We start from the raw sequence: 25,104 nt of genomic DNA on the forward strand, positions 1-25,104 counted from the left end.
TGCCCTGAACCCGCCCTATTACCATCACTAACTTGCACCCGATAGTTATGTTCTATGCCCAACGTTAAACTTGGCAAGTTCTTTTTGTAATCTCGTCCAATTCAATAAGCCCAAAATGCTAACTATAATTGGAATCTTTTCTGTAACATTTTGTTTCTACACTCCCTGTAGCAATGAATCTTGAGTCCTTATTTTTTAAGAACGGGAGTGGCTCTCTTTGCCCTTTCGATCTCCTAAAGGAGCATCTAACAGTGAATGATGTCCCAGCTGGACAGTTTTTTATATTTAAAAATAACAAAAATGCAACTCGTACTATTATACATTAGTTATATAATGATTTACATACAGATGATGTATTAAAAAGAAAGTTAATAAGTTTATATATATATATTTCGTTGAAGAAATTTTGATCCAATCATATCTCATCACATCATGTTTATATAAATCATTATGTACATATAGAACAACCGTTCTATTAATGACTACCCCATTGGAATCCCAACTATCAAAATTATGTCTCTTTTTATTCAATAGGTGTGTGACCTTAGGAATTAGGTTCGAAAGTTGCTTTAGCAATTTAAGCTGGTACCAAGTGTGTAACATTCGGGCATGGTTTCCACTTGGATTTCTTAAGAGCGAATGCTTTTGAACTCAAGTATCCAGAAAAAAAAAAGTATATTTGACGGAGGGTCAGGGGTCCTAGCAAATATAAAAAAGAAATGCTCAATTAATCATGGTCATTATTGGAAATTCTGTATGAATTTCAACAAGAAAGATTACATTCTTTGTACATATAGAATGTATATTCATTACAGACTACCACAAAATCAGTGTGAGGTAGGATATAGTAAACTACGATCTTATTAATTGAAAATGCACGCATTTTTGGAATACTTAAATGGATTTATGTTCAGTAGAATAATTGGTTTACCCACGGGATATTAAATCGGATTAATGAGCTTGCAGCAAAAGAATCTCGGGGACTCAGCTTGCAACTAAGAATCTGAAACACGCCTATTCTCAGTTTCAGCTATAATACTTTCAAGTAGCGACTCACAAGCATCTTCGAGCAAATCCAAAACCTGGCAGAGACACAGAGAAGTTTAGTTTTACAGTACATCAAACGACAACTTACTAAGAGCATTTTTGGCTAAGCTATGAGCCTATGACTATGTTTTTGTTGCCCAAACACATTTGGATAAGTTACTTTTTTTCATAAATGGTGTTTAGATTAAATGATATAGTAGGCTGGGATAAATTTTCAATAGAAAATATTATGAAGTAGTTTAAATTGAACAAGATAGCTGAAGAAGGAAATTGTATTTATTAAAATAGGATTTTAGAAGATGGTAGAAGACTTTTACAATGACAATGCTTTGGACTTGTACACAATTGAAGTGGCAATCCCTATTTATAGCATTCTAAAGTTGGTCGAGTGCCACTAGAAAATTCTTATTTCTATATTATTTTATCTTACTTGGTCCAAAGTCAGCCCTAAACCAAAGCCAACTAGGCAATGGCCTAGGGCCTCTACATTTGGGGGCCTCACAAAAAATTAAAAGAATTTATTTGTTTGTGCAAAAAGTATTGCTGAAAGAGACAAATAATCTGTGATGCTTTGTGAATTGTTCTGCAAAAATAAGGCTAAAAGAGGCAAAGAATATCTGATGCCTTGTGAACTACCCTCTCAGTAAATCTTACCGTTTGTAGCCAACTAAATTAATCAGAATTTAGATTACAAAGTAATGAAAAACTAAAATGAACAAAGAAAACAAAAGCATGGAGTGTGCATTTATGAAGATTGAAAGTCTGTAGTCATTTTAGTGAGTTATACAAATTTTAAATTAACTGCATACAATTGGAGCAATTTAAATCTCAGCTTTCAACAATTACTTTCACCAAAATAACAAATGCACAGAAGAGTGATCAGATTAATACAAAAGAAAAGTTTGAATATGATTCAAAATCTGAGAACTAAGCATGCACTTATTTGGCTGTGGGGCCATTCTGATATAGTAATATGCACAGATTCATAGTATATTTAATAGATTCTTGAAGGGGCATTGGTTTGTATGTTATACATGGATAACTATGGAAAGTTAAGTTACTAGAGAATTTTATTTATTTAAATGATGTTACTTTAATTACGAATTAGATTAGATTATTTTTTCTAGTACAGGCCTAATACATTTACAAGTTTTTTTTTTTTCAAGTGGTGAACATAGAATTGTCTACAAACGACAAGATTTACATAGAGGGCAATTCACAATGCATCAGCTATTCTTTGTCTCTTTTAACCTTTTTTTTGCAGAAAAATTCACAAAGCATCACAGATTATTTCTCTTTCAGCAATACTTTTTGCACAAAGAAATAAAGTCTTTTAATTTTTTGTAGAGGCCCTGGGCCATTGCCTAGTTGGCTTTGGTTTAGGGCCAGCCTTGGACCAAGCAAGATAAAATAATACAGAAATAAGGAGTTTCTAGAGGCAATCCACCAGCTTTTGAATGCTATAAATAGGGGTTGCCACTTCAATTGTGTACAATTCCAAAGCATTGCCATTGTAAAAGTCTCCTACCATCTTCTAAAATCCTATTTTAATATATACAAATTCCTCCTCCAACTCTCTTGATCAATTTAAATTACTTCATAGCCACTGTTTGAGCCACATTATTTTCAAAAAAATATATTCTTCAACAGTGATTTAACATCATTTCAACCACACATTTTTTCAATAAAATAATATTACACACAAATCTAAAACTTTTTCTTATTTTTAACCACACATTTCCCATTGATTTGACATCAATAATGCATTTTTTCCCTATAATGTGGCTCAAACAAGCCCATAATATTTCTATCCCAAAAACATAAAATTTATCCCATACAAAGCCTACTATATCATTTAAACTAAATCCATTTATTTCTTCTACTCAAAATAAAAATCAAATTATCTATTTCAATTTACATGAAAATGAACAATATAAGAGATTAGCCAAACATGCTACAAGCATTTTCTCAGAAAGTTTGGGGACAATAAATCTTTTTTGACCACTTCATTGTCAACTAGGACAGCAAGGACAACATATATTTGGCATGATTGTATAGTATTGATGTAAATATCTAATACAGTTATAAGCTTCCTTATTTGTTAGCATAGATTGATATTAATTTCCGAAAATCAGCACTCTGAAGAACTCTCACAATAAGAGACATTCGATCCAATTGATACTCGTGTGGTGCATTGCTAGACCTACGAGAAAATCTAAAGCAACTATGTTTAGAATGGAAATTGAGCCTTCCGTGCTCCAACTAAATAAATGCAAATGTTTAATGTTGCTAGTGTCGTGAGTATGGTATAGATTAACACTGAAATTGTCAAGATAATCAAATGTTGGACTTCCTCAACAAAAATGAAAATAATAATTGGACACTCGACAGGGTCTGTGTGTACAGCTTAGGAGGTAAAAGGATCCCTATCTAAAAGCATGAAGGGGTCATGCGTTGCAAGTTCTAGCCCATAGAGCAATTCTTTCTTATTTACAGTAAATCACAAGATGCTAGAGCAAACCATTTCTAGTGGAAATGTTTATCTGCATTCATATCTAGCAGATCAATGGACCACCACATGTTTCTTTGCTATAGATTTTCTATGAAGAGGTAATCAAATCCAATGATATCTCATAGCAAAAAAAAAAAAAAGAGGAAAGAATATGATCCCTTTCCATTCCCGTGAGGACCTCATCTTGGAAAGAGAATGCACAGCTCTTCTTCTACTCACATGTCGGAAGATAAGTCTGCATCAACGGGACGTTCATACATTCCTAATTTAAAATAAAAAATCATTCTGACTCCCCAGAAAAGGCTATTCCTTTTCTTATATTTAAAGTATTTTCAGCTAGAGTGTATCCCTGTATCCAATCAAGAATAAACAAAGTGCTGACCACTACATTTTAAATCAAAAAATGATTCTCGTACACTTCGAAATAGTCAGAATACCCGTATTAGACACGATACGACATGAATATGGGTATGTGATATGTGTTAGATTCTCCAAATTTCGACCGGACACTATGTAATTTTTGCTTATTCTTTTTTCTTCTTTCTTTTTTCTCTTTTCCTTTCCCTTTTCTTCTTTCCCATTTTCGCTCTCTATAAACCTAGCATCGCCGCCAAAAAGATAGAGAAGGACAGCGGCGCTTAATTTTCCCTTCTTTTTTTGCTCTTTTTCTTTCCATTTTCTTCTCTTTTTTTCTTTCTTTTTCTCTCTGTAATGGTGGTTTAGGGTTTCATTTGTATAAAATGAAAATGGGTTCCATATAGTGCTATTCAGTGTTCCACTAAGTCCAAATCGTAATCAAATCCCTCATTTTCTATTTTACATAACATTTAATAATTCTCATTATTGAAAACTAAACCCCAAAATTCTAAGTTATTCGTCTTATCTCCTTATTCAATACTCATTTCCTTTGTTAATAATTTATTTTGGCCTATTCAAAGTGACATTTTGGATTAATAAAAAAAATTGAAGTTTGAAAGACGTATTCATATCCAAAATTTGAATTCTTTTTAGCCATGGCTCCGCATCCTACATTTTAGAGAATAAAAGATCCGACACTTAGATGCGTATCCGACACTAGTACCCGAGTCCAAGCATCATAACAAGTAACACGACCTCTACTATGTGCCTTATACTTGAAGCTTAATTAGTTCTCACTCATGTAGACACATGTAAGTCTTTGGACATGCAAAGAAGGTTTCTACATTGCAGCAGAAGTTCTTAAAAGTTTGATTATGATGGTAATATGATCACAAAGTAGGTTTTACAAGAAAATAATATGAAACGATTATAAACACTAGAAGACTATAACAAAACCTACCAGGCAGCTAAATTTATTAAGTACTGCAGCTTGTTTTGATCACGTCTCATTACAATGGAGAGAAACATTACCTTTTCAAAACCTTGCGGCCCACCATAGTAGGGGTCAGGTACTTCAGTTTCGTCATGCTTCTTGCAATAAGAACACATTAACCGGACCTGCAACATCATTATACCTTATAATATCACATTCATAAATATGGTACAATAAAATAAGAAATATACGGTATAGTGGACATATATGATATGGAACACGGTTTTATATCATAGAGTGAAAATTATAGCACAACTCCCTTTGCATTATACCAACGTGCTACCCACATACTAACCTTCTTATCTGCATCAGCCGGCAATGTCTCTCTGTGCCTCCACCTTTCAAATGACTCAAGTATATCCTCTGTACAAAATGAAATCATAAAGAAAGTCCAGCTTAATAATTGTCACTGTTCAACAAGGAAGAAATGGACATTTTGTGCGAGTCTAAGCAGGAATTGCATTATAAGGCCTCATGTATTCTGAAAATATTAAAGCAGACAAAAAATGAGCGTCGTAGCTAATGCACTATCCCACCTTTGTTTTGCTTGTCCATTGCAAGAATAAGATCAAAATCCCTGAAATCAGATGGCCTTAACGGCCTTGATATAGAAGTTATCTCAACCCCACGCCTTTTTGAGGCTGCCCTCATTCTTGGATCCGCTGGACCACCCTTACAAATATAAGACAACAACAATTACACCAATATTTATTTACAGATTATCCAGCAACTAAGGAGAAAAACATATTCCAAATAACCACACAATGTGCTAAACAATTCCCAGAAATATTAGGCTATTTCAAGTAATACGGCTATAGCACACATATCAAGTGGCTTTTAACTCATCCTGTGATTCGCAAGCCCAGAAAGCGTTTACCGCATAACTCATACATTTAAAACGAGAAGTTGTAAACTTGGCATCTAATTATACCAGTCACCTATCCCTCGATTGCGGATCCACTTCATACTCCTACAAGTGTGAAAGATTTTTGGGGGTCGTTTTCCACAAAACATAGACTAAGAGACCTGAGATCACCGTAGTACTTGTGATTTTGTTTGTGCAAAAACTTGCAACACTCAAAATAAGCTAAACTTCTGGGAATTCGTTTTGAGCTTCCATAAATTATTACAAGAAAAACTGGGGACTGGGATTTAATCAGCATGTATACCTCGTGATAATTGATGGTACCAGCCGAGTCAATGTAGAACTTGGAATCAAGGCCTCTTTCCTTAACAAGGTGCCTGAAAACACCTTCGGCAGCTGGACTTCTACAAATGTTGCCAAGGCAAACAAACAGCACTGAAAAGGGTTCAGTGGTCTGTGAGTTATCTGCGGTTGTTGATGCCATTGATGAAGTTGTCATTTTTGTGGGTTTTACTGCAATTTGTCTGAGTTTGTAAAAAGGGTTCGTTGAATTATGAAGAAAAAGTGGGGATTTGGGGCAGAAGAGAGGAAAGAAGAAATCGCCAGAAATTGGGGATTTGGCGATGAAAGGACTTGGAGCCTGTATTGGAGTAAATAAGGCTCTCATTGGTTCTTGACTTGTTATGGGTGTGTCCAATTAGAGGGTTGGAATTGGAGAATGGGGAAAGAGTGAGAAGTGGAAAATTTATGGACATGATACAGCTTGAAAAGGATTGAGTTTTTGAACTACAAGAATTTGTTCAAAATGGATTATTGATAGCACATAAGCTCATGTTTGTGCCTCGTTATCTTAAAATACATCTTTCTTTTAAATTCATTTTCAACGCACATTCTTTCAAGAATTAAACTACTACAATAGAAAATGGGTGACAGAAATGTTGACACCCTCTCATGTGTGTGTGTGTGGGTTCCTCTCGAATAAAAAATTTCCAAAAAAAGTGGGCCACACCCTAAGTGTGAGTGATCTGTCAAAGTGTATGTCATCCATTTTTCTATTAGTGTAGCAAAATTCTTCTTTCAATAAATAATTTACATTTAAATTTGGAAAAAAAATACTTTATAATCAAGTAATCTTCAGAAAATTCACTATAACAAAACTCGTTTTTTTTTTTGTTAAGAGTGGGGTTCAAACGGGGAAAGTGTTAAAAATATATTGGGTAATTTAGATTTAAAATGTGATTCTAATTTACAGCCAGTTAGTGAGTGATTTTTCTCCCCAAAAAATTGATTTTTTGACCGTTATTTCACTATTTCAGCCGTCATATTTGACTTCTTCTCTCACAAGTGGACCCCACTTTTCTCTTAACGATCAAAAAATCAATTCTCAAAATTATTTCCAAACAGACTCTTAAATAAGTTTGACTTCAAACAAATTTTACCATGGATTCTTTCAATTCAATCTTGTAGAGAGCTAATTAAATAGTCAATTGCTAACATTTGACTTCCATTACTACTTACCCATCTATAAATAAAAATAAATAAATAATTAGCAATAGCTTTTAGACAAAGTTACTCATTCATCACCAATTTAAAATCTATCCGTCCACGTGAACAAGAAAATCTATGTGACAGACCGAAATAATACGTGGATGTGATGTTGTTAAATTTTTGACAGCTTGAACCAAAATTCAATTAATGAAAATAAATTTTTTCTTCCAAATTTCCAATGGTGATGGCCCCAAACCAAGACTCAATTTTTCCAAAATCAGACCCAAATCGATTTCCTCTCCATGATAAAATTCAACTTTCCTCACATTAGACCAAAGGCATTTCCAACCCAGTCTGAACGCCAGATCAAGAAATGGTGGCATATTGAACTTTAATTTGAGATATCTCCAAATCCATATGAACCCTAGATTCCACTCTACAATACTCACATATGTAATAGTATCAGGCTAACTGAATAGATTATTTACAAAGCATCTAAAGACTGCTAATTAACAGGCAAATAATTACTCTTGCAATATAGTTATCATTTTGTTCTGTAGAAATTGTTGCACTCATACCTGAACAGTATTTAATCAAAATTATGAACCTATAATTTTAAGATCTAGTGGTATTGGTTGTGGGTTCGTAGAGGTTGCAGTCGTAGGGGGATTTTATTTGGGAGAGTTAAATCTCAAGTTGGGGAAATCATTGCTGGAAATTTGAAAGAAAAAAGTTTTTTTGATTAATTGAATTTTGGTACAAGGTGTGAAAAATTTAACATCATTACGTTCACTTATGATTTTCATCTGGCATATGAATTTTTTGTCCATGTCGACGGATAGATTTTAAATGGGTGATGCATAAGTAACTTCGCCTAAAAATGGGCGAGTAATCGATAACTTTTTTTTTTTAGTTAAGTAATAACTGATGTCAAATTTTATTGATTAACTATTTTATTAACTCTCTTCTATGTCTTATTGGTGAGATAATATATAATGTATGAGAAGACCAAGTCAAGCCTATAATTTTTTTTTAAAAAAAATGTCCATTTTATAAGGATCCTGTTTAGCCAATGGGTGGTCATGCATGAATAGCTTCAAAATATCTTCAACGGACTCTTTATTTTTAAAAATCATATTTTACAGTTTAGAGAGTGCCTATAAGTTTATAGTGTAAAAATTTCTAACTACTCCAACGGGCTCTTTATATTAAAAATTTAATTTTACTACTCCTAAAAAATATTTATTGTTTTTTCTATCTTTTATGTTCACTAGCTTCCCTTCAAATTATTGTATTTTTTTTTCTTTTGTTGAAATTTGAAATATTTTGAGTGCATCTCATTATAGAAAGTGAAATTTGACTCTCAAAATTAAAATGTTAATTTAAAGCATAATTTTAAGGGTTGAAAATTCTATCCGAACCAAGTCGCCAATTGATATGGTTTGATTAAAGTCTCTTAACTCATTTTGAAATAACACGTTTGAATAACCTTAAATTTGTGATTTTATTTCTCATATTTGTATTTAACGAGATTATAATCGATTACAAACTTAGTTAAAATGTCAATCAATGAATTAACTGAAAATATCATTATAGCAAGAGTAATGCTATGTAACCCCACTGGGATTGTAATTCCAATTTAAGTGATATTAGATGATAAACTAAATGAAATGTAAAATTAAATAATTTATTTAATTCCACATATCATTTAATGACACATCAACACTACCTAGAATGGGGTTAAAACCTCAGTGGAGCTATATAACATTACTATCATAGCAATGGAGGAGCCAAAAAGGGTCCTGGGAGGGGTCGACCACCCAAATTTAATGTAGATTTTATTTTATTTGTTATCATTTTCATAAATTAAATAAAATAGCTCATAGAATACGAATTGATTGAGCCTAATGATATAGTTTCTACTTTTTATCTAGAGTCAAATTTTTTTGTATCATCACGATCATAATTTTATTTTTCTTTTTTCTTTTTTTTGAAAATTTTATGCAATTATTCCCCAACCTTTAGGACCTCTAGATAAATTCATCCCAACATTTAAAATAAAATTTTCAATTCACATCCTTAAGTTCCATTTGAAAATTTTATCATTTTCACATGATTTCATTAACATTAGCATTAATTATTTCTTACGTGCAGGGGCAGACACAGATTATAATTTAATGGGAGCGAGACAGAAAATGAGCTGCAATAAATTGTGAAAGAAACCAAAAAATTTTGAAAATTTAAATTTAGAAAGGTCCAATCAAAGGTTTTTGAAAATTTAGTGGGGGTGGCCGACCCCACTTGTCCCTCAGTGGGTCCGTCCGTGCTTGCATGAGATGCGCGAGCTGAATTTTGGAGTTGGCAAGGTATGCCATAACATAATCTTTCATATTTAACATTTTATTTATTTTCAGTTCAAAAAACTTTATTGTTTACTTTAAATGTCACTTTTTCTATTAACTATCACTACATTGTCGATCATTGACTATTGTAACACTGTCACCCATTATTGGGCCCTAAACCAAAATCCAAGCATTGCCAATTAATAGTATCTTTTATTCTCTAAAAAAATTATTATTATTTCACACGTAAGAGACTCAAAGTGACAAATACTAATTTTAGTATAATTTTTTGCGAGTATTTCAATATTCTCTAATTTTACACACGTAATACTTTTTTACTATTATTTTTCACGTTATTGCTCTTGGACTACAAAACAAACATATTCTAATGACTTCGAATTTTTCATGATCCTTTGAGCATTTTCAATACACATCATGGGTTGCAATCTAGATAACGTTTAAAAAAGGAGACTTTCAATCCATATGGTAATAATGTCTAATAAATAGATGACTAAGTTCGATTTTCATTTCCAATAAATTCCATCTATAATTCAAATTTCACTGAAAATGTATATTCAACATGAGAAAGAAATAATAATAAACGAGGAAGAGGATAAAAGGAAACAAAAGAGAGAAGGAGATTGAAAATAAATCATGGTGACTCACTCACTCAGAAGGTCCTCTATATCTAGTCCTTGTTGACAATGCCTATGTATTCTTCTTGTCATGTCAGCTGGACATGATGCACATACTACCTAATTCAATTTATGTGACGTTAGCAATAAAGATGTCCATGTCATTTCAAGCATTTGCACCTGATTTAGCCTCATTATTTAAATGTATTTTTTTTTAAATTAATTTTCAATCATACATTCTTCTAATAAATAATTTTGTACGTAAGACACATATTTTCAATAAATGATTTTCAACAACACATACTCCTAATAAGTAAATTTATCAAAAACACATTATCGATAGAAATTATGCATTGTTTGGATTTCATATTATTTAAATTCTACTTTTCAAAGTCAAACATTGATTATGAACACATATTAGTAGGATCCATGAGCAGGCTGATCCTCTGATTGTCGAGACTCGAGGCGAAGTTCAAAATTAGGTCCCTAAAATCACTATAAACGCAAAATTCAACAATTTATTGTGCAATCTATTGTTAACTTAAAACTTAACATTAAAATAACAAACAAATATATTTTACAAAATATTTATATTATGAAATAACAAAATCAACAATGTTTCAAACAATTAGTTAAATACTAATCGCCTTGTTGTTTTAAAGGAAAAAATATTAATCAAATCTAAATAATTTAGTTGCCCAACCATTTCTTTCTCCATTGACAACATTGCAATCCATTCAATCATTCTTGTGAGATAATTGATCGGAAGTAAGTCTTGATCAATCTCAATTTCAAGAAACTTCTTTCTACAGATGCAACTGTAACGGGTATGATTAATAAAATTTTGTTAGCAATATAAGCATTTGGAAAACAAATTCAATGTCTTCGACCATTGTAGCACTTCAATTGTTCTTGTTGCTTTACTTGATATATAACACTTCAAAACTTGTAACCCCAAACATAAATTATCTTCACTAATGTTTGAACGCCCATTATGTTCCAAATATTTCTCAAGATTCATATAAGAGTTCAACAAACTTAAATAAGTTGCATCCCTTGACATCTTCAAATTAAACAAAAATTCAAATGTGTCATCATATTGTCTGAATTGATCAAATCGAGCCCTTAGATAAGATATATCTTGATCAATTATAAAAAAAAAGTATTTAATTTAAAATATTCTTCTGCCGATTGCTTTACCTCATCAATTCCACTTTCATCAAATTGTTTTTCTTTGAATTATGTACTTTTCTGTAAATACAGCTTCAATTCCTATTTCGATTGCTTTTTTGTTGCTTCATCCATGACAATAACAAATTCACTCTATAATCTCCAATAAATGAAACAAGTCATTGCAAGAGGTTGATAGCATGATCAATATCTATGATTTTAGTTTGAGAAATTTTACTCACAATATTGACTGCACACAACAACATATACTAGTACCATGCCAAGCAATAACTCAAAATTCTAAAACTTGTATGTTGCTAACGACTCGGCTTCACTCTTTACTTTAAGATCTTCGTTACTTTAGACCAAATCAAGCAAACCATCTCTTATTTGTGCAGTTTGCTCCATTATAAGCTTCACACTCTTAATATGATTTTCCCAACGTGTTTGTAACAATGACATCACTGTCAAACCTTATACATTATTTTTGAAAAATTTTCGTCTCTTAGTAGAAGATGAGAACAATGTGTAGATGCGCTGTATCATTCCAAAGAAAGATACAACTTTAGAACTACAATTCACCATATCACATAATGCTAGATTTAGACTATAAGAGCCACATGGAGTATAGAAAGCTCAATGATTCATTTCAAGTACTATTTTTTACACACATTTGTGCTTCTTGCTTATGTTATATCTATTATAATATCCTTACCATCTAACATCATCAATATCAAGATCAAGTTTGATCAAAATCTTTTGAAGCTCGGCTGTAAGTCCAAGTCCTGTTGTGTCATCTACCTTAAAAAATTCAAACCAATATTCTTTAACTGTAGGTAAGTTTGCTGAATCATCTACATATCGTACTAATAAAGACATTTGCTCATTGTGACTTGCATCTGGAGTAAAATCAAGTATAAATGTGAAATATTTTGCGTGTTTAACTGCCTTAACAATTGAACTTCTCACCTCATTAGCCAATAACTGCATCAAGTCATTTTAAATTTTTTTTTCAAGATACATATATTGATAGCTCAAGAATGATTAACAAAGAGGGGGTGAATTGGTTTTTAATTTTATTTTTTTTGAAAATTAATTTTAGATTTAAATCAATATGATAAAAAAATGAGATAATTAAGCAAGTAGACACAAATAAGAAAGCAAGCAAAGACTAAATAGATAAATTCAAATAATAAACGCAAGTATAAAAGCGATAAATAAAAGGGAGAGATGATGCAAACGATATAATTGTGGAGGTTCGATCCAAAGCAATGATCTATGTCCTTTGTTACCAAGTTTTCTGGCACGAGCAAGACATTTTTCACTGTGTTGATTGACTTATGGTGCAATCCAAACCGTTACAACGCTTCCGGTGACTTACAACCAAGGAGCATCGATCCTTATATAATGTTGAGCTTTACGGAATCTCAACACGATCCACACTATTAAGGTTTACGAGACCTCAATATGATCCACACGATGACTTTCAACAAGGAGCATCAATCATTTTGCCACGTTGAAATTTTTGGGACTTGAACACAACCCACAATCAAACAAGAAAAATGATATTACAAGTAAAAGCCTCTCTCTTAATAAACGGTATGATCACAATTAAGTATCTAGAGAGAAGTAGGCTAACACTTCAATAAATAGTAACAAATGATAGCTCACGAGTTAGATGAAAAACTTCGATGAATATGATAATTAAAAATTAGATTCAACCAATCAAAGTGTTACAATGAGAAGATGAAAAAGAATTAAATGTAACGTGAATTCAAATAATCTTCTCAAGAGATAACTCTTTTTTAATAAATGATTGTAATAAATCAAGTGCTAAGAGAGAAATGAGGAACTTTGAAGAATATGATGATTTTACAAGTTTGATTCATATAGTATTTATGTCCCTAACAATTTTTCATGACATCATTTTTCTTACACTCTTCATTAGTTAATACTTTTGTGCTTTATAACAATTTCTGCTCTAAAACTCCATTGAAATAACGTATAGCAACTTATATTCTTATCACATATTTAGAAATATAAATTAACGAAAAAGTACAGAATAATATTTTTCCGTCCTTTCAAAGATGATAATAAAATGAGTTATTTTGCTGCTTGTATAGTACATATATCGTACAAGCTTACACCCCCTTACACGAGGGGGTCCCACAAATAAAATATTCAACGTGGGCCCCTTGCACGTGAGGGGCTGTCAACCTTGACGCGCACCAAGCATGACCCAAATAAATTTTTTAACATAAATTATTATCAAGGATGTGATGTACTAATGAATAGAATGTTGAAAATAAGAATTCGACAAAAAACAGTAAGGAAATAATTGTTACAATGAACAAAGATCAAATAGCTTAATTGTAATTAAAATATGGTGTAAAAAAAAATTGAGGTGATAATATAATTATTCAATGACGAAATACAGGACTTTGATGAAGTGAATGGCCCAATCTTTTTTTTTTTTTTTTTTAGCCTTATTTTGATGCGTCTATCTTGGAATTGGAACAATATATATAAAGAAAAATCACTCGGTGCTTGAAACATCTAACCCAACCATCAAGAAATTTCTTTATTATTCTAATTTGGATTATCATCACTAATTTTTTGTTTTTTTAACTTGAATGGTTACTGAATTTTATCAAGTGTTACTACTTAATAAATAATAACTGAACTTAAAAATGTATTTCAATGGTTACTGAGTTTTATCAAGTATTACTACTTCATAGTTGAGATTAAAAATGTATCTCAATGGTTGCTGAACTATGCACTGTGTCATTCATCCATTATTCAAATAGAAAAAATTGTTAGTCAACAAACGATATCTACTCGAGTGATAGATGGGTAATACAATGTATAGTTCAGTGACCATTAAGATACATTTTTTTAGTTCCGTTATGAAATAGTAACACTTGACAAAATTCAGTGACCATTAACTTTTAAGTTCAATTATTAAGTAGTAACACTTAGCACGGTTCAATGATAATAAAGATATCTTTTAAAATTCAATTATTAAGTCTCTCAAATCGATATCTATGAAAGGAAAAAACAGAAAATGAAAAACCAGAGACCTATAAATAGAAGAAAAATAGAACTTTTGTGGATGTTTAATCTAAAATAAATGAACGATAGTCTTCGACATAATGTTTTGCTGTCCAAATGGGAAGATATACGATGCTAAATTCGCTCAATGATTTGCGGAGTTATCAAATTCCCGACTAGCATATTTCCTACATTGGCAACTTTCGCTTCATTCACTTGAATTACTGGATTGTTAAATTCATTGGTCATATATATATTGTTTTGGTCTTTTTGTTGTTGTACTTATCTTATTTCTCATTGTATATGGTAAAAAAAGTACGTTTGATTTTTGGATCAACTGGTATTAATTTATTATATCTTGAATTTCGCATAAAAAGATTGAAAGCGAGACCGTAGTACACTGAAAGAAGTTAAGATAGAAAAATAAAATGAAAGTACAAAAATGTTTGAATTAGTGCTAAGGCAATTGATGTCGGTTTGATTTGTCATTTTTTTCTCTCTGCATTTTCTTTAATTTCTTATTTCATGAAGGTTGATTTGAGGGAAAATGAAAATTTACTACTTAATAACCAAACTTAAAAAATATATCTCAATGGTCACTGAACTTTATCAAGTGTGACTACTTCATAATTGAATTTAAAAATACATCTCAATAGTCACTAAACTTTACCAAGTGTAACTACTTCACTGAACTATGCACTGTATTATCCATCAATCACTCAAGTTAACGCCTTTTATTGAACCTAACAAATTTTTCCATTTGAGTGATGGATAATTAACATAGTGTATAGCTTAGTGACGATTGAAATATATTTTTAAATTCAATTATAAAGTAATAACACGTTACAATTGATATACAATTTTAAGTTTAATTATTAAGCGGTGACAACTGACAATTAACAAAGTTCAGTAACCATACAATTAATTAACGCTCTCATCGTCTCTTCTAAAATATGAAAATAGATATTACCGAGCAAAGAGTCGATTCCGCCCAACGTTCAATTCGACAAACATATAAGTCGAAGCACATCATCATCCTTCTAGTAGATTTGCTTCAGGATTTGCACTCGCAATTTCCGGAATTTGTTTGCTAATTTTTCCGCTCTATCACATAGCAGCAATTCTTTAGAATTGATTTATTAATAACCCAGTATAATCGAAGGTATAGTTGCGAAATTTGCGAAGATTAACGATGGAGGAAGCGGCAGCTGAAACGGCTAATGGAAATTTATCGGCTCAGGCCGCCGTAGACGCCGAGGAGGAGCCCATGGTTGGGCCCGGTCCGGCCCCTCGCTCTCGGCTCAAACGCCCACTCCAGTTCGAACAGGCTTATCTCAACTCCCTTCCCTCTGCCAACATGTATGTATTATGTAATAGTTTGTTTTATCAAGATCAAACTCAAAGAAGTATATTCTTTTGGGTTTAGGGTTTTTGACATAAAACACTCTCAAACTTTATTGGAGTCTAGAAAATTATGGGCTACTTCATTGCAGAACTTCTCTTTGTTGTTCAAGTTAGAAAATAATCAGTTTTAAAGAAAAGTAGGTTGATTTCATTAATTGAATATATGTTGTGTAGGTATGAGAAAAGTTATATGCACCGCGATGTGGTAACACATGTTGCAGTTTCGGCAGCTGATTTTTTCATAACTGGGAGTGCAGATGGTATGGGAAATTCGGCATTCATCTAATTAAGTTACTGCATTAGCTAGTTCTTTTCTTATTCAAATAAATTTGCTTGTTGATAACCCGTATTAAAGTCAACTAGTAGAAACAAGTTTACTAGTCATATACTTCTTAGTAGAGGAGACTGCTACAAGATTCTCGTTGGTGTAAAATATTTTAATTTCCCTGTAATGAATATAGCTTTGGTGAAGTTTGTTTGTTGCATAACTGATGGAGATCTATTTTGACTCATGAAAAGGAGGAAAAAATGGGGAGTTAATTGATTAGTGAGATCATATTATTTCATTAAAGAAGAGGGAGGGGGTTTTTTCTTTCCCACCTGGAATTATCCTTGAAAACAAAGACAGACAGCCTTTTGAGTTACTCTTTTGTTACCATTGCATTTCTGTTTTTAATGTACTGATATTACGAAATTGCAGGTCTGAATCAGTGAAATATTTAATTTGTTGGTATAGATGCAATGCTGCTTCAGTTGTATGTTATTGGAGTTTGATGCCTTGTGTTCTGATCTTATTATGTTGCAATACTGATTTTCTTATAGTAACGAAGTAGATAATGACAATAATGGTATCTTGTTGCTCTTCTGGTTTTTTATTTTATTGATACCTTTTGCAGGACACTTGAAGTTCTGGAAGAAAAAGGCTATTGGCATAGAGTTTGCAAAACATTTTAGATCCCATCTTGGTCCAATTGAAGCTCTGGCTGTGAGTTGATTTGCTTTTACTTTGATGTGTTATTAACGAGTTGTGAATGCTACTAATAAATGGTGATCTCTGTCAAGCTTATGAACTTTCTACTAATGCTTATCATATGTGATTGCAACTTCAGTGGTTACTGTTCATGAGCAATCATTCGGCATTAAGGAGTAATAATCCTCTCTAAATCCCTTTTATTCACCAAATTCTTGGTTTTTCCAAATTGGCCTTGTTATTTCTTATTCTACCATCCCAACTTAAATTATTATTATTCTTCTTTAAAGAGCATTTTATCCGTTAACACAACTTCACTACTTGATAATTACATTAATATATGACTTACTTGTTAAAAACTCCAGCTTATTTGTTGTGTCGAGTGCCTCCAGCAAAATATCATGGTCGCTAATATTGTTGTGATAGGAGAATAATTTGTTGTCTCGAGTGCCTCCATCTAATTCTGACTGGTTTAGCGTTGTTTGTATCTGGGCATCAAGAGAAATATAATAAAGGCAATTTTAGATTAAGAGCTACAAGCTTAAACAGCCACAGGCTTCTAATATTTCTTTTAAATCATGCGGTATGGTGCCATCCAAAGAGGACGAAAAGGAGAATCATGAACGCAAAACCAATAACCAAAATTATCACTGAGGAACAAATGGATAACCCATGGAGATGGATAACAAGGTGTAATGATTTTTTTTTCTAATTAATTTCTTTGAAATTTTCGGGCTTGACTATTGAAATTTTCGACAAACAGGTTCACAAAGTCCCGTTTTTGGAACAATTGGTTTTCCCTTGTTCCAACTGAATGCATTGTTGTACTTTTCCTTAGTTTTGCAAATTGCCCTCCACATCTTTTTGCATGGAAAATGTTTATTAAAAGATGGCTTCCTGTACTACTCACCAATTTATATGTTATTGCCTTTGTTGCATAGTTGTTATGCTGCTGCAACGATTTATTGTTGCACGAGATATTTTCTTTAATTGCAATTTCTTAGTGTAGATATCACCTTATCCATTACATTTTTGCAGGTTAGTGTTGATGGGACGCTCTGTTGTACAATCTCAAATGATCGATCAGTGAAAATATATGACGTTTTCAACTATGATATGATGGCCATGATCCGTCTTCCATTTTTACCTGGTTGTATTGAATGGGTTTACAAACAAGGGAATGTGAAGGCCATGCTAGCTGTTAGTGATCGCAACTCATCATTCGTGCACATATATGATGCACGAGCAGGTTCAAATGAACCCATAGTTTCTAGAGAGGTGGGGAGATTTCATTCATGAAGTTTAATGCTCCTTTTTACCTTTTCTTTGCATTCACGAGGATACCTTAATTCTTTCTCAAATCTTTGGCCAGATTCATTTGAGCCCGATAAAAGTAATGAAGTACAACCATGAATATGATGCTGTTATTTCTGCTGATGACAGAGGAATCATTGAGTATTGGAATCCTGCTACTTTGCAGTTTCCAGAAAATGGGTAGGTTTTGAGTGGAGATTTATTTAACGTTTTCTTACTAACTGTAAAGAATGAAGAACATGAACACATGTATATTGAAAATCGAATTGTCCCTAAACTTTTTGGACTCATTTATTGTTAATAGGACTTCACACAGTTTAATAGATTGTGCCAGTATAATGATGTTCTCTGCTGATGTGATCTACACTATGATGCCACTGAAAAATGAAGTGCTCTAGGATTAGCCTTTGGGTTTGATGTTGTAATATAATTTTTCTAAGATATGTTCGTGATGTTAAAAAAATGCCCGATGCCTAATCTCTGAAATGTGAGCATATTGAATTTTCTAGTTGCAGTTTTCATTTGTAATGTGCTAAGGCGTCTTTAACAAATTGGTGTGCAGGGTGACTTTTAGACTAAAGAGTGACACGAATCTTTTTGAAATCGCGAAATGCAAGACTACCGTTTCCACTATTGAGGTAATGGGCCTAATTCTTTCTTGGAAAAATTTTATGTTTTGCTGTTTAATACTTGTGTCTGAATAGCTTCGTAAGTGGGATTTGATTATATGTGTGAAACAAGAAGAAGAAGGTAAGTTCCACTCCTTATAAACTTGGTGTTGGCTTCATGAATTCTTATTCCCCACTTCTACCCATCTATTAAGGGATAAAAATCCTACATCGAATAAAAATAAAAACATAGACCAATTTATAAAGTTTTGAACGACTTGCTCTTAATAAGGTTGATATTTTAAGATGGAACCCTAAGTCTTAACATGGTATCAGAGCACATTAAGCTCTAACGAACGATTTGATTCGACTACGACTCAATAAATGAGCATACGAATTTCAAGATTGGTCTGCTCAAACGAGCTACCATCTTGTGGAGACATGTCAAGAGATAAAAATCTCACATCGAATAAAGATGGAAATATAGACTAATTTATAAAGTTTTGGACTACTCCTCTTAATAAGGTTGACCTTTTAAGATGGAACCCCAAGTTTTAACACCATCCAAAGATATTTCTACTGTCAGGTTCTTGTGGAATCAAGTTCATTTTTAGCAATTTCAAGCTTTGTTCTTTTTGAGCTATAATTATCTCTAATTTTCTCGTTTAAGCGACAATTATAGCAGATGGTACTATATTATTTTTCAGGTCAGTCCAGACGGCAAGCAGTTTTCTGTCACCTCACCTGATCGTAGAATACGTGTATTTTGGTTTAGAACTGGTAAATTGAGACGTGTTTATGATGAATCTCTCGAGGTAATAGTCATTATCTAAGCCATCCCTCTTATATGTCTGTCAGTTAAAAAATTGGTAAGATACTTATACATCTTGCAATCTTAGGTTGCCCAAGATCTTCAGAGGAGTGATGTTCCTGTATACAGGCTTGAAGCTATAGACTTTGGGCGAAGAATGGCTGTAGAAAAAGAATTTGAGAAAACAGAAAATGCACCACAGCCAAATGCAGTATTTGATGAAAGTTCTAACTTCCTCATATATGCAACCCTTCTTGGGATTAAAGTAAGACGTCATATGTCTTTCCACTACACTAGAGAGATGCACATTTTGTCACTTCGAATTTTATTTGAACTGACAGCTGTTTAATTTGCATTTGTTTTTCTCGGTGATAAATATGCAAATCCTCCATCCCTTTCTTGTGTTTTCAGGTAGTAAACCTACATACCAATAAAGTTGCGAGGATCCTGGGTAAGGTGGAGAATAATGATAGATTCTTAAAAATTGCCTTATATCAAGGTGATCAAAGCAGTAAAAAAGTGAGGAAAATTCCTGCAGCTGCAGTAAATGTCAATGAAAGCAAAGATCCTTTGGTAGATCCTACTCTTCTTTGTTGTGCTTTCAAGAAACACCGAATTTATTTATTCAGGTATTAAATTCTCGGGATGCATCTAGAAACAAGTATTGCTCATCTTCACATTTCAATCATGAACTATATTTATTATTAGAATTTTTTTTTTTGATCATCGGGTTAATGAAAACCTTGTGTACATCTATGCTTTTTTGTAAACATATGCTAGGAATAAAACTTTACTAGAAAAGTCTAATACAATTAAAACAAACTGAGCCTTAATTCCAAAAGCCCAGCATTATTAGTGCTTATAAAATCTAACAATTATTATTGTTATTTATTTATTTTGGAATTGATCCCATCCTTCAACATTCAGTCAAAAAGAAAGTCTTATGTTTTCAGTTGTTTTGGTGTGCTACGTATAGGTTGATGATTTTCTATCGTGAAATTGGTTTTCGTTTTTCATTTTTCAATAATTGGAGAAAAATGCTTATTTTGAACTTCTTTTAAGTCGGAGAGAACCTGAGGAACCAGAAGATGCAACAAAAGGCAGAGACGTGTTTAATGAAAAGCCACCTGCTGATGAACTCTTGTCTGTCTCAGATATAGGAAAAACTGTGACAACATCTCTTCCAGATAATATCGTAAGTGGTTTTCCTTTTTGTTTCCCCCTTCTATTGGTTATCCTGTAGCACAAGAAAGGCAGTCAGTGTTACTACATTTTCACCTAGAACAAAGTTTCTTAGCGACTTGGTAGGGATTTATTGTCTTTATGGTTTTTCATGATACACATATACACCGAGTCCGACAATTATTCTCTTGTTTTAGATTTTGCACACGACTATGGGTGATATTCATATGAGGCTATACCCTGAAGAGTGTCCAAAAACGGTTGAGAATTTCACAACGCACTGCCGGAATGGCTATTATGACAATTTGATCTTTCATCGGGTTATCAAGGGCTTCATGATACAGACAGGAGATCCACTGGGAGATGGCACTGGTGGACAATCTATATGGGGAAGGGAATTTGAAGATGAGTTCCACAAAAGGTGAGATTGTTTTCTGCCTGTACTGTAAGTTTATGCTTGATTTACTGCATTTTCTTGTAATAGTGCAATAAGGTTACCTATTGCTCAGTGTTCTGTGTGCATGTGAATGTTGGCTTTTAATTGGTTTATAATTGCAATAATTGGATGGCAAAATGAGGATGCTGCTAGGTGAAGATTGATGTTTTATTTATTTATTTATTTATTATTATTATTATTATTATTTTTTTTTATGGCTCTGAATTAATATTAGCTGCCATTGGATCTAGAATGGAGATGGATCTGATATGGATTTTTTATACCACAGATAATCCATCTCCAGAAATGTAGTTCATAGGAGATGCATGCAGTTAAAGTTCAAATTTCGGCACTTTTTATTTAATCAAATATGGTAGATATGTTTATGCAAAATATAAGTTGCATATAACTAATGCAACGTTTTATCATCTGATTATGTATCTTCTGTCTGCGGTAATTAATTGTTAACTGAATTGCATATCTTTGTTCTGCTGTAGAAGTGGCTGTCCACCTTCCCCTGCAATATGCAAACGTTATTAGGAAAATAATTCTTGCTTATCAGGTTGAATGTGTTTCGTAAAAAGTGATTGTCATTTTGTATGTTCTAACCGTAGCCATGCTCATTGATTGTTGGGACCAGCTTTTTAAAGTGACCTGCTAGAATGCCTCTATTTATTATTAATTCAACAGTTGTTGCTCTTTTGCAGTATCTTTAATGAAGTTTAACAAGATCACGACTAGTTATATAATTATCAGATTCAGTCTGGACATGGTCATGGAAATAGAAATGCAACTAAACATTTTTTGAATCCTAACCACTCCTTTGCTTGGTTAATTTCTTCCTTATGATGCACCGACACGGACACGTGTGTTCGACATGATACTTGTCGGATACGTCGACTCGTGATTTTTCAAAAAAGTATTGACACGACATGTCATCGACACGTTCATTAAATTCTTTAAAATTCTTCATTTATATAGTTTAAATTTAGTTTTATACTTAATATTGATTTTTTTGTTGAAATCTTTTAAATATGAGTACTTATTTATTATTTACTAATAACTTTGAGTTAAAAGTATATAAAAGCTATAGTAAGCAAGAAAAATGATTATTGTAGAGTGTTCAAAAAGTGTCGGTATTGGACACGCGTCGGATACGGACATGCTACGCTAGTTAGATTGTCTGTGCTACATATTTTCTTCCTGCTTTACTGACCTCACATAGATTGGTGTTATGTTATTAGTGGTGTTAGCTAACATTATTCATTTAAATATGATCCGCAGTTTATAATTACTCAAATTTTGATTTAAGCATTTTTTTTAATTTACTAAATAGTAAATGCCTTCTCATGTCCTTTCTGTTCACATAAACAATTTTGCTCTTTCTGCAGTTTGCGGCATGACAGACCGTTCACTGTATCCATGGCTAATGCCGGGCCAAACACCAATGGCTCTCAATTTTTCATCACAACTGTTGCCACTCCGTGGTTAGACAACAAGCACACAGTTTTTGGCAGAGTTGTAAAAGGAATGGATGTTGTGCAGGTAATATTCTGCCATGTTATCAGTTACTTACTACACTTAAGCCATTTTTTCTCTTGTTCTTTGGGTTGACTGACAGATAAAAGGATACTTATCAGATTGATAACCCTACCTGTTTCATAACAGTACAATAATGAAATTTTAGCTTCTTTTTCTTCCTTATCCCCCATTTTGCCCCCATTATTCAAATTTTACTAGTTGGATTTGTTTTATTTTTTTTTTTGAAAAATGGTTGGTTGAAAAAGAAGGAATTTTTTTTTCGATTTACGTGTAATATTGTTTTATGAAAGATTGTGTGATTGAAAATAAGAGAGAAAACTAAATTTAAATTTCATGGAGGCCAAACGGGAGCTTAACACTCTTCTATTTTATCCAATCCTATATTGGTATGAACAGAAATATTCCATTTATTAATTTGAAGTAATTGATTACTTTCTATTTTATTGAGCAAGCTGCTATCCTTTGTTTACAGGCTATAGAGAAAGTGAAGACAGATAAGGCAGATAAGCCATATCAAGATGTGAAAATCCTAAATGTAACAATTCCAAAGTAGGTGATCGTTTAAATTATTCATCCTTCCGGTGATTGCCCAAGGTTCTCACTCAGTTGTTGGGCAGATGCTTTTCTCAATTTTTTGTACCATCAGAGATTTTCAATTTTACAACTGAACTGACAAAACTTTCTTTAGCTTGTTGCTTTCCATTATCATGATCTTTATTGTCACTTTGCTGAGTGAATGGAGAAAAATACGGTGTTGGGTTTTGTTGATGAAAAAATTACGGGAAATAAGTTAGGATTATTCAATGCGTACACCATAAGGTGTACACAATAGATTACGCCCCCTCACATGGAAGGGGGCTCACGAATATTTTATTGTATGTGGACCTCTTCACATATTTTGTTGTATGTGAACCCCATCCCTGTGCACAATCCAATATGTTGTTATTATTATTTTTTTCCATCAGTGGGCTTGGTCTTAGAAGTACATTTTTCTTGGTTGCCTAGGTAGAATGTTATATTAGTTTATGATTACCGTTTTAGTTACTGTTGTATGTCATATAGCCTCTCCTGGAAGGGTGATTGCAATATCTAATGTCTTCGCTTAATGACGAAAATAATAAGAACCATTTTATATGGTTTTGAAGTTTTAACATTGTTGGGTTGTATGATTTTCGGTTCATTTCAGATTTCTTGATGTTAGATTCTGCACATCTTTACTTAATCTGTGACTTGAAACACCTAGAATCTGGAAACCATAATAAGGGTTGGCCTCCTTGTCCGTGAGAAAAGGTGAGGGTATAGCAAATAATTTTAATTTAATGCTCAAGCTAGTGTCTGCTGTTAGTTCAAGTTTTACTCGTGGTGGTGAATAATCATTTTCTATACATAGGACAATCTTTTTGACGACTGTGTGAGGTTGCACTCGTCAATTTTAATTGAATATTCATTATCTTGCTAGTTCTATTGGTCGGTGATTCAATTCATAGATATTCAGCCTTTAGAGTGGTAATTTTTCTATTGGATTGGTATGGATTTTAGTAGATTATGAGGAATAGGTCCTATAGAATATGTGGTTAGTAAGTTGATAGTAGTTATTTTATTCGCTTAAGTTATGATTTAAATTTTGCTAACCATGCACTAGATTGTGTCCGTGTAGTTCTAGGATTCCTAGTGGGCTGCATTTTTGAACGCTGTACACGCCTTCAATAGCTCGGCCATTTGGAGAACATGTCTGTTGTATGGTTACGATTATCTCGTATATTATTTATTTATTTATTTATTTTGTTTTTCGGTCCATCGAAAATCGATTCTACGATGTAGATGCTTATGACCTTCACCTTTGTGCCTTGCGATAATGATTCCTCGTCAATTGTCTTTGTAGTATGTTCAGGTTGGTCATCGAGTTGATTGGAGTCGACTCTGGGCCACCTTAGAACAATACATTCGGGGCTGATTTTTATTTTTTTATGATAATTTCCTTTTCTAGAATTTTTTTGTTCAGCCAGTAACGACCTCGTCGACCAAAAAATGTCTAACATAAATCAGCACCCTACCTTGTGAATTGCTATAATTATCTCTTAAAGAGTCATAGAATGACGGCAATTAAATAACAGGTATACGGTGTTGCATAATTCAGAAATTGAGAAACTGGGAATAACTGAACAAGTGATCATTGAAAAAAAAAATATTAATTAAAGAAACTAGGACGAGACGAAAAAATAATTTAAGAGCAACCAGAGGCACATCCGCGCATGCTAAGTTACAATGTTATCGTTAAACAGAAACTAAGGAGGATGTTCTCAATTGGGATTGCAATGGATTTTAAAAGTCGTTTTAAATTTAGATATCTTCAATTGAGATTTTAATTAAATTCAT

General features: G+C 32.7%; 3 protein-coding genes across 3 annotated transcripts; 1 reads left to right on the forward strand and 2 right to left on the reverse strand.

Moving 5' to 3' along the window:
* Positions 1-727: 727 nt before the first annotated feature.
* Positions 728-6,528, reverse strand: LOC111403507 (putative low molecular weight protein-tyrosine-phosphatase slr0328). Its single transcript, XM_023032044.1, has 5 exons — positions 6,080-6,528; positions 5,447-5,582; positions 5,206-5,273; positions 4,949-5,035; positions 728-1,082 (listed from the first exon to the last, which is right to left on the reverse strand). The coding sequence occupies exons 1-5, from the start codon at positions 6,440-6,442 to the stop codon at positions 996-998; spliced, it is 741 nt and encodes a 246-aa protein (XP_022887812.1). The 5' UTR covers positions 6,443-6,528; the 3' UTR covers positions 728-995.
* Positions 6,529-10,267: 3,739 nt separating this feature from the next.
* On the reverse strand, positions 10,268-12,400 carry LOC111404498. Its single transcript, XM_023033295.1, has 5 exons — positions 12,126-12,400; positions 11,891-12,017; positions 11,653-11,660; positions 10,944-11,058; positions 10,268-10,360 (listed from the first exon to the last, which is right to left on the reverse strand). The coding sequence occupies exons 1-5, from the start codon at positions 12,398-12,400 to the stop codon at positions 10,268-10,270; spliced, it is 618 nt and encodes a 205-aa protein (XP_022889063.1).
* A 2,976-nt stretch (positions 12,401-15,376) lies between these two features.
* On the forward strand, positions 15,377-23,490 carry LOC111403508 (peptidyl-prolyl cis-trans isomerase CYP71). Its single transcript, XM_023032045.1, has 13 exons — positions 15,377-15,820; positions 16,040-16,125; positions 16,762-16,850; positions 17,874-18,113; positions 18,208-18,329; positions 18,712-18,787; positions 19,465-19,572; positions 19,657-19,833; positions 19,980-20,197; positions 20,631-20,763; positions 20,948-21,171; positions 22,578-22,731; positions 23,201-23,490. The coding sequence occupies exons 1-13, from the start codon at positions 15,654-15,656 to the stop codon at positions 23,279-23,281; spliced, it is 1,875 nt and encodes a 624-aa protein (XP_022887813.1). The 5' UTR covers positions 15,377-15,653; the 3' UTR covers positions 23,282-23,490.
* The last annotated feature ends 1,614 nt before the right edge of the window (positions 23,491-25,104 follow it).

This window comes from Olea europaea, chromosome 11 (assembly GCF_002742605.1).
Source record: "Olea europaea var. sylvestris chromosome 11, O_europaea_v1, whole genome shotgun sequence".
NCBI classification, from domain to species: Eukaryota; Viridiplantae; Streptophyta; class Magnoliopsida; order Lamiales; family Oleaceae; genus Olea; species Olea europaea.

Coding starts and splice junctions, on each gene's coding strand:
- LOC111403507 (XM_023032044.1), bottom strand. CDS start 6,442: ATGAGAGCCTTATTTACTCCAATACAGGCTCCAAGTCCTTTCATCGCC. Junction 5,274..5,446: donor AATGGACAAGCAAAACAAAG/GTGGGATAGTGC, acceptor CATTTTGTACAG/AGGATATACTTGAGTCATTT. Junction 1,083..4,948: donor GGCCGCAAGGTTTTGAAAAG/GTAATGTTTCTC, acceptor TGTCTCTGCCAG/GTTTTGGATTTGCTCGAAGA.
- LOC111404498 (XM_023033295.1), bottom strand. CDS start 12,400: ATGCAGTTATTGGCTAATGAGGTGAGAAGTTCAATTGTTAAGGCAGTT. Junction 12,018..12,125: donor GATATTGATGATGTTAGATG/GTAAGGATATTA, acceptor TGGCTCTTATAG/TCTAAATCTAGCATTATGTG. Junction 10,361..10,943: donor TGTCAATGGAGAAAGAAATG/GTTGGGCAACTA, acceptor AAATTGAATTAG/GTAGTATGTGCATCATGTCC.
- LOC111403508 (XM_023032045.1), top strand. CDS start 15,654: ATGGAGGAAGCGGCAGCTGAAACGGCTAATGGAAATTTATCGGCTCAG. Junction 16,126..16,761: donor CATAACTGGGAGTGCAGATG/GTATGGGAAATT, acceptor TACCTTTTGCAG/GACACTTGAAGTTCTGGAAG. Junction 20,198..20,630: donor CACCGAATTTATTTATTCAG/GTATTAAATTCT, acceptor ACTTCTTTTAAG/TCGGAGAGAACCTGAGGAAC.